Source organism: Scyliorhinus canicula, chromosome 10 (assembly GCF_902713615.1).
Source record: "Scyliorhinus canicula chromosome 10, sScyCan1.1, whole genome shotgun sequence".
Classification (NCBI taxonomy): Eukaryota; Metazoa; Chordata; class Chondrichthyes; order Carcharhiniformes; family Scyliorhinidae; genus Scyliorhinus; species Scyliorhinus canicula.
The window spans coordinates 74524647-74538165 of record NC_052155.1 but is presented as its reverse complement, the minus strand read 5'-3'; the positions used below and the strand labels follow the sequence as shown (position 1 = coordinate 74538165).

General features: G+C 44.2%; 1 protein-coding gene across 3 annotated transcripts in view; it reads left to right on the top strand.

Moving 5' to 3' along the window:
• The window catches only part of smchd1 (structural maintenance of chromosomes flexible hinge domain containing 1), a 217226-nt gene that overhangs the window by 78162 nt on the left and 125545 nt on the right, over nucleotides 1-13519 (top strand). For all 3 annotated transcript variants that reach the window (XM_038809195.1, XM_038809194.1, XM_038809196.1), the window contains 3 exons: nucleotides 230-374; nucleotides 7174-7273; nucleotides 13423-13495. In XM_038809195.1, coding sequence (XP_038665123.1) covers nucleotides 230-374; nucleotides 7174-7273; nucleotides 13423-13495 — 318 coding nt within the window. The remainder of the gene's footprint in view (nucleotides 1-229; nucleotides 375-7173; nucleotides 7274-13422; nucleotides 13496-13519) is intronic.

The window sequence follows — 13519 nt, the reverse complement described above, 5'->3', positions numbered from 1 at the left end:
AAGTATGGTTCAAGGCTGAGATAGATTTTTAATCAGTAAATGAATCAAGGGTTATGGAGATAAGGCAAGAAAGTGGAGTTGAGGATTATAAGATCAGTCATGATCCCATTGAATGGTGGAGTAGACTTGTTTACATGAAGAGTTTATGCATTCTAATAGTAAATTATTCAAAGTTTGTACGGTCTTTGACTAAGCTTAATCTCATTTTTAATATCTTGTTTTCTTTAAGAGGGAAAACCTGATAAATTTACAGTTGGATTGCTGGATCCTCCATTTCGCATTGCTGTGCCTTTCAACATTCCTCTAGATTTGCAAGATGAATTTGGGCATTCTACACAATCATCTTCTGTTATCAAGCCAATTGTGGAAGCAAGGTATTGCAGATATCAGTTTGTGGTGGATTGTAAATGAGCAATTTGTCTTTTTAAATTTATCCTTCACTTCACTTCCGCTTCCCTTCAAAATCCAGACAGTACAATATAGAGTCTTTATTAAATGTTGAACCTTCATTCTGATCAGGTTTCATACCATATTAAGTTAAACATTGTAGATCATTGGTCACATTGCTTGTCTATATCTGCTTAATAATTTAAAATGTAGCACCCATTGAAATGCGCTAAATTTGTAGTCGGTAATATACCCTCAGAATAATAAATTCCTTCTCCAGTTAATTAATTCCCATGCTGAGTCATGTGCACGTTTGAAACCTAAATTGCAATCAAAGGAATCTGTTTCCTGTCTGAGTTTTTGCAGTCTTAATCTAGTTAATCTAGATGGGGCTGGTTTTGCACAGTGGGCTAAGACAGCTGGCTTGTAATGCAGAACAGCGCGGGTTCAATTCCCGTTACAGCCTCCCCGAACAGGCGCCGGAATGTGGCGACTCGGAGTTTTTCACAGTAACTTAATTGAAGCCTTACATTGTGACAATAAGTGATTATTATTATTATTATTTCCCAAAAGGCTACAATAAAACCATTCCTAATTAAAAATTTCACTTAGAAAATCCACAGGTCACTGCTGGGAGAATTCAGATTTAATATTTTTCCGATAGAATAGAGCAAGCTCTAACTTTGCATTTAACCTTGCTATATAATCATACCATTTATTTCCACTCGCTTAAATGCAATTCCTGTTTGAATGTCTTCCTTAAATCCTCTCTCTCTCTCTCTCTCTCTTCCCCCCTCCCCCCCCCCCCCCCCCCCCCCCCCCCCCCCGACTTCCAATTGTGAAAAGTTAATTTTATGTATTGCACTGTGATGTGCAGAGACTTTGCTTTAATATGTCAGTTATATAGATTGGGGAAGCTGAGAGGGGTGGTGGTCACTTCGGGGAGGAGATTTGATGTGGTGTTTCAAAATCATGAGGAATCGGGACAAAGTAAATAAATAAAAACTATTCTCATAATGAAGAAACAGACCACTGATTTAAAGTTATTGATGAAAGAAGTAACATGAGGCAAAGCTGTTTTTTTACATAGCAAGTGGTTTAGAAACTTGAATGCATTCCCTGAAAGTATGATGAGGCAGATTGAACCGTGGCTTCTGAAGAGGAAGAATTTGCAAGATTATAAGGAAAAGGTGTGTTAGTGGCAGGCGAATTGCTCTTGCAGGGACGTGGCACAGACATGATGGGCCGAATGGAGATCTCATACTGTAACCACGCTTATGATTCAGTTAAACTTGCCACCTTTGGCTGAGACTCTCACCTTTAAACCTGATTGAATTTGGTCAAGAGATTGCCCAACAATCAATTTGAACTGTTTAATAGTGTTTGAGGTGGGACTGCACGTTAAATTTGAAGAGAATGGATGTTTTGAGCAGTTTTAAAGGAATTGAGAAAAAAAGCAAGTCTGAATCTGAATTCTAAAAGTGGACATCATGCAAGATTGAACATGGGACATGGGAACATCGAAATGGGAGTAGACTATTTACATTTGGCCCCTTGAACCTGCTCTACCATTCTATAAGAACATGGATGATCTGAATGAGAACTTTGCTCCACTTTCCTACCTGCCCCGCACACCATACAGCCCCCCCCCCCCCCCCCCTCCCCTGGTCTAACGCAGCCGTGAATATGCTTACTAGCCCAGCATTCACTGCTCTTTGGTTCCAAAGATTAACAAATTAGAAGAAGAAAATTCCTCCTCCGATCCATCTTAAATATGCAAACTGGATTTCCCCATGAGGAGTAACCTGCTCTTAGAATCTATCTGTCAGTATTATGTATGTTTCAATACAATCACCACCTCTCTGAATTCCAAACTTCTCAATTTTTCCTCATTAGGCAATCATTTGTTTCAGGAATCAATCTAGTGTACCTTCTTTGAGCTGCCTCCAAAAAAAATACTCCTCTCGAAATAAGGAGAGCAGTACTATATGCAGTATTCCAGGTGTAGTTTCACAAATATCCTGTACAGCTGCTGCCAGGGTTCCCTGCTTTAATATTCTCCTCTTCTTGAGCAGTCCCTCAGCGTCGAGGATGACTTGCTGCCATTCCAGGGAGGTGGGTTCTGCGGTGGCTGAATAGTCCAATCCTGAATCTGTGGACTCTGCCACAGGTTTGGCAGGTGGTGTTTGATGAGGTGGATGGGACACTGGATTCTGCGTTTTCTTTTCACGTGATCCACCCTATGACCCTCAAGGTGATCAAGGCACCTTCGTGGATGCTTTTTCTCCGGCCTGTGCGTCCTAAGGCAAATGATTCCCATGTGTCAGTGGGGATGTTGTACTTATTTAGGGAGGTTTCCTCTGCCCTCCTAATAATCGCTTGCCATTGCGGAGCTCTGAGTAGAGGACTTGTTTTGGGTCTTGTATCAGGCATGCGAGTAATGTGGCCCACCTATCGCAGATGGTCGAGCGTGGCTAGTGCTTCGACACTGGGGATATTGGCCTGGGAGAGGACGCTCTCGTTGGTACGCCTATCCTGCCAGTAAATTTGTAGAGGTTTGCAGATGCAACATTGGCAATATCTTTCTCAAGGATTTGAGGTGTCTGCTGTACATTGTCCATGTTTCTGACGCATATGGGAGGGCGGGTCCACGGCTGCTCTGTAGACCATGAACTTGCTGTTGGACTGGAGGTCTCGGTCTTCGAATACCCTGTTCCTCGGGCATCCAAAGACTGCACTGGCACATTGGAGTCGATGTTGCATTTGGTCATCAATGTCTGCTCGCTCCGAGAGGAGGCTCCCAAGGTATGTGGAATGGTCCACCTCCAACATCAGTACCTTCCTGGTCCGAGAAGGAGATCTGAGTATTCCCAGTTATCCATTCTTTACCGTGGCTACCTGCCTTTCTTTCATTCTCCCATTTCCTATCCTTTTCAAAATTATGGATGGAACAAGGGTTCAAATTTATGGTTCAGCTCATAATCGTTAGCCATTGTTTCTGCTTTTGTAAAGGTTATCACTCTTTGGCCTTCAACATGGGTTCTTATCACAGAAGGTAATGAATTCATAAATTCTTCCAAGATAATTTACTTCTCTGAGCCTCATAGTTAATTTCAACTCCCAATGTTTTTTAAAATGAATTTAGAGTACCCAATTCTTTTTTCCAATTAAGGGCCAATTTAGTGTGGACAGTTCACGTAACTCTGCGCACCTTTGTGTTGTGGGGGAGAGACTTGGGGAGAATGTGCAAACTCCACAGTGGGCAGCACGGTAGCACAAGTGATTAGCACTGTGGCTTCACAACGCCAGGGTCCCAGGTTCGATTTCCTGCTGGGTCACTGTCTGTGCGGAGTCTGCACGCTCTCCCTGTATCTGCGTGGGTTTCCTCCGGGTGCTCATGTTTCCTCCCACAGTCCAAAAATGAGCAAGTTAGGTGGACTGGCCGTGATAAATTGCCCTTAGTGACCAAAAAAGGTTAGGAGGGGTCATTGGTTTACGGGGATAGGGTGGAAGTAAGGACTTAAGTAGGTCGGTGCAGACTCGATGGGCCGAATGGCCTCCTTCAGCACTGTATGTTCAATGTTCCACACTGACAGTGACCCGGGATCAAATTTGTGTCCTCGCTGCCATGAGGCAGCAGTGCTAACAACTGCACCACTGTGCCACCCCAGCTCCCAATGTTCGTATCCACCTATTAAATTTGTGCTGCTTAACCCTTTCAAATTCAATACAAGTCTGTCCGAGCCGTTCCTTTTAATTCCGACTTTCAAACCTTATTTTTAAAAAGCCGTGTCATGAAAAAGCTGCCAGATTACTTGGTTTTCTGCAGAATATCCTAAATTTACAATTGTATTGACACCATGATGAAGCCTATGAAAAAATCAGACAAAGTGGACTATTGCAGGATGAGAAAAATGAATGGTTTACAGCTGTTTTTCAGGGGATTGCGGCCCTCTGGTGGGTTGCGGGATGTTGAAAAATGGACCACAAAAATGATCCACCTCTTCAAAATTGTGGGTAGTCAAATAAAATGGAAACATGTTTCACTAATTTGTAAATTTACTCGGTCTAGCTTGCTGCTCCTCTCTCCCCTCTGTTGCTGAGGGAATGGTCTGGTTTGAGGCCATTCGATTTCAACGCAATTCTTCCCAAGGCCATGCAAGAGACGGGAGTCCGGCCTCTCAGTAACAACTCCCAAATGTGGCTGAAGACCCCCATCCCAGGCTGCAAATGGAATGCTCTGGTCCATTTTAAACCCAGTTTATGCAGACAGTAATTGGACCGTTGCAGTCTAATCCACTTTCAACTGCCCTGCGGACTGAACAAGAAAGAACTTATTCTGACCCGAGAACTATTTCTAACTAAGAAATGGGAACTCGAGCATACTGCAGTCGTGTTCCACTCGTTCCAATGTTCCCAACCAGCCTGCATTCACTCACATTGCTGTTTAAAACATAACTCTGCGGTACAACGTTCTATTTGAACATGCTCAACCATTCCCATCTATTTGTGAATGCAGAACATATTAAATATCTTTATTCCAGTGCACACTTTACCAGGAAACAGTACTTAGAATGCCAACATTTTTTCAAAGAGTGTGTTGCATAATGTACTTCCTGAATGACATTCTCGTAAGATCAGAAGTGAGGATGTTTGCTAAAGATTGCACAAAGTTCAGTACCATTTGCAACGGCTCATAATCAAACAGTCCGTATGCAACATGGCCTGGACAATATTCAGGTTTGGGCATTACTTGCCACTTAAGTGTCAAGTAATGACCATTTCCAACAAGAGAAAATTAATAATTTCACCATGACATTCAATGTCATTAACATCACTGAATCCCCATCCTGGGGGTTGCCATCGACCAGAAACTGAACTGGGTCTCACATACAAATACTGTGGTAACAACATTAGGTCAGAGGCTGGGATTGCGCATCTTGTAATTCACCCAAACCTGTCCATTATCTACAAGGTACAAGTAGGGAGTCTGATGGACTAATCTGTACTTGCCCAAATGAGTGCAACTTCAACAATACGACAAGTTTGACAACATCTGGGACAAAGCAACCCGCTTGCTTGGCGCCCTATCCTTTGCCTTAAACATTGACTCCCTCCACCACCGATACAAAGTGGCAACATCTACCAGATCATAGAATTTGAATCATAGAATTTACAGTGCAGAAGGAGGCCATTCGGCCCATCGGGTCTGCACTGGCTCTTGGAAAGAGCACCCTACCCAAGCCCACACCTCTACCCTATCCCCATTACCCAGTAACCCCACCAAACACTAAGGGCAATTTTGGACACTAAGGACAATTTAGCATGGCCAATCCATCTAACCCGCACATCTTTGGACTGTGGGAGGAAACCGGAGCACCCGGAGGAAACACACGTACACGGGGAGAACGTGCAGACTCCGCACAGACAGTGACCCAAGCCAGGAATCGAACCTGGGACCCTGGAGCTGTGAAGCAATTGTGCTAACCACAATGCTACCGTGCTGCCCTGCCGATGCACTGCAGCAACTCACCATGGCTCTTTTGTCAGTGCATTCCAAAATTATGACCTATATCACCTAAAAGGACAAGGTTAGCAGAAGTAGGAACACTACTTGAAAGTTCCCCTCCAAGCCACATGCTCTCCTGATTTGGAACTGTATCTCCTTTCTTTCATTGTCGCTGGGTCAAAATCCTGGAATTCCCTTCCTAACAGTCACACTGGCTGTATCTACCTCTGCCACTGGGACTACAGCGGTTCAAGGCAGCTCCACCACCAGTTCGAGGAGAATTAGGGATAAGCAATATCTGCTGGCCTTTTCAGCAACACATTCAGCCATGTGCAAGAATAAAGGAAACTCTTTCATTAGAAGAAATATCTTGTCTCTGTCTCTCGTCGCTCTCTTTTATCTCTCTTCTCCCCCCCCCCCCCCCCAACAAATCCTTTAATTAACACTTTGTTCAATTTCTCCTGATGTTTGTTTAATCAAGGGAATATAAACCTAGTTTATTCAACCGGTTCTCGTAACTTAAACCTTTTGGCTCTGCCGTCATTCTGATTAATTTGTACTGCTCTGCATCCCTTCGAAGGGTAAATCGCCTTCCTGATCTGCAATATGTAGGCTCAATGGCATACTCTAGGTGGTACCACACCAGAGCTCTGTACTACTGTAACGTCCACACCTTTGTATTTGCCAGAATGACACATCCACTCCACTAAGTTATGTAGAAATTATACAGCTGTATTTCTTGGAATTTACAACGTTAAGGAATGATCTGATATAAGTTTGCAAGATCTGCAAATGCTGGAAATCTGACAATGTTATTGGAAGGACAGAGTTTGACAGAGAATTAAAATGGCAGCTTGATGTTAGGGAAGCACAACGGTAGAAATTTGGAATTCTCTCATCTTCAAATGATAATATCAGGTTAATTAATTTCAAAATCTGATGAGTAGATTTTTGTTATCCAAGCCTTTTAAGTGATGTGGGGCAAAAGCATGCATATGATGTTAGGTCACAGATCAACCATGATCTGATGGAATCAAGGAATTGGCATGAGGGGCTCATAGCCCACTCCTGTTCCTATGTTTGTAATAAATTGGACAAGTCAACTATGGACTAGGTTTATGAAAAATGTGAAGCTCTTTCAAGTTGCTGCTTCAATCTGACAGAGGAGTGTTAGTTGATTATGCGTACAAAGCTGTAGCTGTCCTATTGCTTAGTATTAATATTTGTTTTATAGTTATATGGAATCAAACTCTTCCTAATTTAAATGTACCTTGCAGTGGGTTGGAGCTACATTATGAAGCTTTTATCGAAAAAGGAACAAGTTTCATCATTAAAGGTGTAACTGCCAGGGGTTACGTGACCAATTGCCAAGGCAAGGTAGGCTTAATTTTCATAAATCCTCTGAAGCTTGTGTAATTATTCTGCATTTTAACCCTTTTCCTATTGCATGCAAATGAGTATTATTGTTCTGACATGTAATGTTAACTGTGTGTTGCCAATACCTTGGTTTATTTTTAATTTTGCTTTTTAGTTCTGTCGACTAAATAATCAATCATCTGTAAATGGAGTGACTGCATGTCAATTTTTGTACTGCTTTTGTAACATGAAATAATTGTCTGATTCTCGTAGGATTTGACAGGCTAGATTCTGAGGGGCTGTATCCCTTTGTGGGGGACTTGAACGAGGGGTCACGGTTTCAAAATAAGAAATCTATTAATTTGTTGAAATACCTGAGCCCCAGAGAAAACTTTTCTTGATTGACAGCAATGGCTCCCTGATCTCTGCTGACAGTTGAATGATGTTTATTTACACAAGGTTAAGAGGTTTCCAGCATTTGCAGTTTCTGCTGGCAATACATTTTTTTAAAATAAATTTAGATTACCCAATTATTTTTTCCAATTAAGGGGCAATTTAGCGTGGCCAATCCACCTACTCGGCACATTTTTGGGTTGTGGGGGCGAAACCCACGCAGACACGGGGAGAATGTGCAAACTCCACATGGACAGTGACCCAGAGCCGGGATCGAACCTGGGACCTCAGCGCCGTGAGGTGGTTGTGCTGCCCTCTGCTGGCAATACCTGAAAGGGTCTGAATGATTGACACTTTTATTGCCCATAATCCCATTGTAAAATTATTTTTTAATATAGTGGAAAGTAACAAATTAATTACTTTATTAAAGTTTTTTTAAAAAAAACTTATTATTGTAGGAATCATTGGTTCTATGCAATGTATTGTGGATCAATGGGTATGGAAATTTTTTCATAGAATTTATAGTGCAGAAGGAGGCCATTCGGCCCATCATGTCTGCACCGGCTCTTGGAAAGAGCACACTACCCAAGGACCGCACCTCCACCCTATCCCCATAACCTAGTAACCCCACCCAACACTAAGGGCTATTCTGGCCACTATGGGCAATTTAGCATGGCCAATCCACCTAACCCTGCACATCTTTGAACTGTGGGAGGAAACCGGAGCACCCGGAGGAAACCCAAGCACACACTGGGAGAATGTGCAGACTCCGCACAGATAGTGATCCAAGCCGGGAATTGAACCAGGGACCCTGGAGCTGTGAAGCAATTGTGCTATCCACAATGCTACCGTGCTGCTTCCAATGCTTACCATTGGAAGATAATGGGCATTGGGGGACTGGATGGATGACCATTGCCTGAAACAGGAAGCATGCAGTGACATGGGGGTAGGTGGGGCGCATAGTCTGGTATTGGGTGCCTGAAAAGGACCGTTCAAACTTGCCTTTCAAAGGGTTCTTTCAAGCAAACTATGGTTCATGATACCTCTGATGTCTGAACCAAGACTCTTTGAAAAGCAGGCCAAAATCCATGAAAATTGCAGAGAACATGTGACTATCCCCATAATAGAACCAGCCAGTCAGGAGTGCAGGGTGCAGGCTTACAACTGGAGCCAGTCCGCACCTTTAAAGGGGACTCCTGAAAATTAGAATGCCCAGGAATGGTGTTGGGAATCCTGGAAGACCTGCCCATAATTTTTAAAGGGTCCCCAAGTCACCCTGACTTATCGCAAATCCAGACCTCCTCCTCTTAGGCATTAATTTTCTACCCTTGAGAACAGTGGATGCTAGGCTGTTTAACTTGAGGCTGAATTGAACAGGTGTTTGAACGACAGTGGAGTTTAGGGTTATGGGATTGCAAGCAGAAAAGTTGAGTTAAAGCCATAATCAGATCACCCATGATATTAACTGGTGGAGCAGGCTCAAGGTGTCACATGTATTCTTAATTTTAAAAAAAAACTTATTGTTGGGGGTTTCCAGCTGAATCCGGTCGGAGTAAGGACAAAGTGACTGCTGGGTAAGTAGTAAAGATTTAAATTGTTGCGCGGGCCCATAACAGCTGATTGCTGTTATAGTGCGGAGCGCAGTAGTTGCTGGTTAAGTGTTTTATTTTTACCTGTATTTAAGTTGGGCAGTTCCTAAACCCGAGACACTACACTTGTAGTGTCCCCTACCCTTCCACCTCCTCTAACCTAAGGGGTTGAGTGAATATCAGGAAAGCTCTTTCTTTTTCTTGTTTTATCCGCAAGCTATCTAGAGGGGATGGCAGGGAAGACTGTGCAATGTTCCTCCTGCAGAATGTTTGAGGTGAGGGACGCCGTCAGTGTCCCTGCTGATTTCACCTGTGGGAAGTGCACCCATCTCCAGCTCCTCAGAATCCGCGTTAGAGAACTGGAGCTGGAGTTGGATGAACTTTGGATCATTCGGGAGACAGAGGTGGTCATAGATAGTAGCTTCAGGGATGTAGTTACTCCGAATCAAGGTAGATGGGTGACGGTGAGAGGGGCTGGGAGGAAGCAGTCAGTGCAGAGATCCTCTGTGGCCATTCCCCTCAGTATAAGTATACCGCTTTGGATATTGTTGAGGGGAACGACCTACCAGGGTTAAGCCATGGTGAACGGATCTCCAGCACTGAGTCCGTTCCTGTGGCTCAGAAGGGAAGGAGGGAGGGAGAGCAAGGGAGCAATAGTTATTGGGGACTCAATAGTTAGAGGGACAAATAGACGGTTCTGTGGCAACGAAAGAGACTCACGGATGGTACATTCCCTCCCGGGTGCCAGGGTCCGTGACATCTCGGACCGTGTTTTCAGAATCCTTAAAGGGCAGGGGGAACAGTCACAAGTCGTGGTACACATCGGTACCAATGACATAGGTAGGAGAAGGGACGGGAATTTAAAACAGGTATTTAGGGAGTTAGGGTGGAAGCTGAGAGCCAGGACAAACCATGTTGTCATCTCTGATTTGTTGCCGGTGCCACATGCTAGTGAGTTAAGGAACAGGGAGAGAGTGCAGATAAACATGTGGCTTCAGGGATGGTGTAGGTGAGAGGGTTTCAGTTACATGGATAATTGGAGCACATTCTGGGTAAGGTGGGACCTGTACAGACAGGACGGTTTGCACCTGAACCAGAGGGGTACCAATATCCTGGGAGGGAAATTTGCTGTGGCTCTTCGGGGGTTTTAAACTAATTTGTCAGGGGGGGGGGGGGGGGGGGGGGGGGGGGGGGGGGAGCTGTAGTCCAGAAGCCAGTGTTGAGTGTAATGAGGTACTGAGTAGGGTATCAAGGTTGCAGGAGTGTACCAGCAGACAGGAAGGTGGGTTGAAGTGTGCCTACTTCAATGCAAGGAGCATCTGGAATAAGGTAGGTGAACTTGGAGCGTGGATTGGTACTTGGGACTACGATGTTGTGGGCATTATGGAGACATGGTTAGAACAGGGACAGGAATGGTTGTTGAAAGTTCTGGGGTATAGATGTTTCAGTAAGAGTAGGGAAGGTGGTAAAAGAGGTGGAGAAGTAGCATTGTTAATCAAGGATAGTTTAATGGTTGCAGAAAGGCAGTTCGAAGGGGATCTGCCTACTGAGGTAATATGGGCTGAAGTTAGAAATAGGAAAGGAGCGGTCACGTTGTTAGGAGTTTTCTATAGGCCCCCAAATAGTAATAGAGATGTGGAGGAAGAAATTGCAAAACAGATTATGGATAGGTGTGGAGGTCTCAGGGAAGTTGTCATGGGTGACTTTAACTTTACAAATATTGATTGGAACCTCTATTGGTCGAACAGCTCGGATGGGCAGTTTTTGTACAGTGTGTGCAGGAGGGTTTCCTGACACAATATGTGGATAGGCCGACAAGAGGTGGAGCCACATTGGATTTGGTACTGGGTAATGAACCGGGCCAAGTGTTAGATTTGATACTGGGTAATGAACCGGGCCTAGGTGTTAGATTTGTTTGTGGGAGCATTTTCGAGATAGTGACCACAATTTGGTGTCTTTCACTATTGCAATGGAGAGGGAAGGGCCATACGGCAGGGCAAGGTTTATAATTGGGGGAGGGGTAATTATGATGCGATTAGGCAAGAATTAGGGAGCATAAGATGGGAACAGAAACTGTCAGGGAAAGGCACAAATGAAAAGTGGAGCTTGTTCAAAGAACAAATACTGCATGTCCTTAATGGGTATGTCCCTGTCAGGCAGGGAGGAAATGGCCGTGTGAGGGAACCATGGTTCACAAAAGAGGTTGAATGTCTTGTCAAGAGGAAAAAGGAAGCGTATGTAAGGATGAGAAAACAGGGTTCAGTTGGGTCGCTTGAGGGTTGCAAGGTAGCAAGGAATGAGTTGAAAAAAGGGCTTAGAAGAGCTAGGAGGGGGCATGAGAAGTCCTTGGCGAATCGGATCAAGGAAAACCCCAAGGCTTTTTACTCTTATGTGAGAAATAAAAGAATGACCAGGGTGAGGGTAGTGCCGGACAAGGACAGTAATGGGAACTTGTGCATGGAGTCAGAAGAGATGGGAGAGGCGTTGGATGAATACTTTTCTTCAGTGTTCACCAAGGAGTGGGGCCATGTTTTTGAGGATGAGAGTGTGATACAGGCGAGTAGGCTGGAGTAGGTAGATGTTCTGAGGAAGGATGATTAGCAATTTTGAAAAACCTTGGGGTCGACAAGTCCCCATGGCCAGATGGGATATATGCTAGGATTCTTTGGGAGGCAAGGGATGAGATTGCAGAGCCTTTGGCTTTGATCTTTAGGTTCTCACTGTCCACGGGGATAGTGCCAGAGGACTGGAGAGTGGCAAATGTTATTACTCTGTTCAAGAAGGGGAATAGGAATGACCGTGGTAATTATAGGCCTGTTAGTCTTACTTCGGTGGTCGGTAAGTTAATGGAAAAGGTCCTGAAGGATAGGATTTGTGACCATTTGGAAAGATGCAGCTTAATCCGGGATAGTCAACACGGATTCGTGAAGGGTAAGTCTTGCCGTACAAATTTGATTGAATTCTTTGAGGAGGTAACTAAGTGGGTCGATGAAGGTAGAGCAGTTGATGTAGTATACATGGATTTTAGTAAGGCGTTTGATAAGGTTCCCCATGGTCGGCTCATAAAGAAAGTAAGGAGGTGTGGGATAGTGGGAAATTTGGCCAATTGGATAAGTAACTGGCTATCACATAGAAGACTGGTGGTGGATGGAACATTTTCAGACTGGAGACCAGTTACCAGCGGTGTACCACAGGGATCAGTGCTGGGTCCTCTGCTATTTGTGATTTTTATCAATGACTTGGAGGAGGGGGCTGAAGGGTGGGTCAGTAGATTGGTGGAGTAGTGGATGAGGTAGAGGGCTGTTGTAGGCGACAAAGAGACATTGATAGGATGCAGAGCTGGGTCGAAAAATGGCAGATGGAGTTTGACCCTGATAAGTGCCAGGTGATTCATTTTGGTCAGAAAAATTTGAATGCGGATTACAGGGTCAATGGCAGGGTTCTGAGGAATGTGGAGGACCAGAGAGATCTTGAGGTTCATGTCCACAGATCACTGAAGGTTGCCACTCAAGTGGATACAGCCGTGAAGAAGGCCTATGGTGTGTTATCATTTATTAACAGGGGGCTTGAGTTTAAGAGCCATGGGGTTATGCTGCAATGTACGTGACCCTGGTGAGACCACATTTGGAGTATTGTGTGCAGTTCTGGTCACCTCACTATAGAAAAGATGTGGAAGCATTGGAAAGGGTGCAAAGGAGATTTACTAGGATGCCGCCTGGTTTGGAGGATATGTCTTATGAGGAAATGTTGAGGGAGCTAGGGCTTTTCTCTTTGGAGCGGAGGAGGATGAGAGGCGACTTAATAGAGGTTTATAAGATGATGAGGGGGATAGGTAGAGTGGACGTTCAGAGACTATTTCCTCGGGGTGGATGTAGCTGTTACAAAGGGTCATAACTGTAAGATTCAGGGTGGGAGATATAGGAGGGATGTCCGAGGTAGGTTCTTTATTGTGAGAGTGGTTAGGGTGTGGAATTGACTGCCTGCTGTGATAGTGGAGTCGGACACTTTAGGAATTTTCAAGCGATTATTGGATAGGCACATGGAGCACACCAGAACGACAGGAAGTGGGATAGCTTGATCTTGGTTTCGGACAAGGCTGGCACAACATCGAGGGCCGAAGGGCCTGTTCTGTGCTGTACTGTTCGATGTTCTATGTTGTATGTTAATGTTTAATTATTTCTTTTATAGAACTTCACTCTTAAAGTAATCTTACCTGGTTTGAAGGAGGATTCACAAACTTTAAAAATTAGGCTATTGCCTGGTAAGTTTTTGCATTTCACAGATT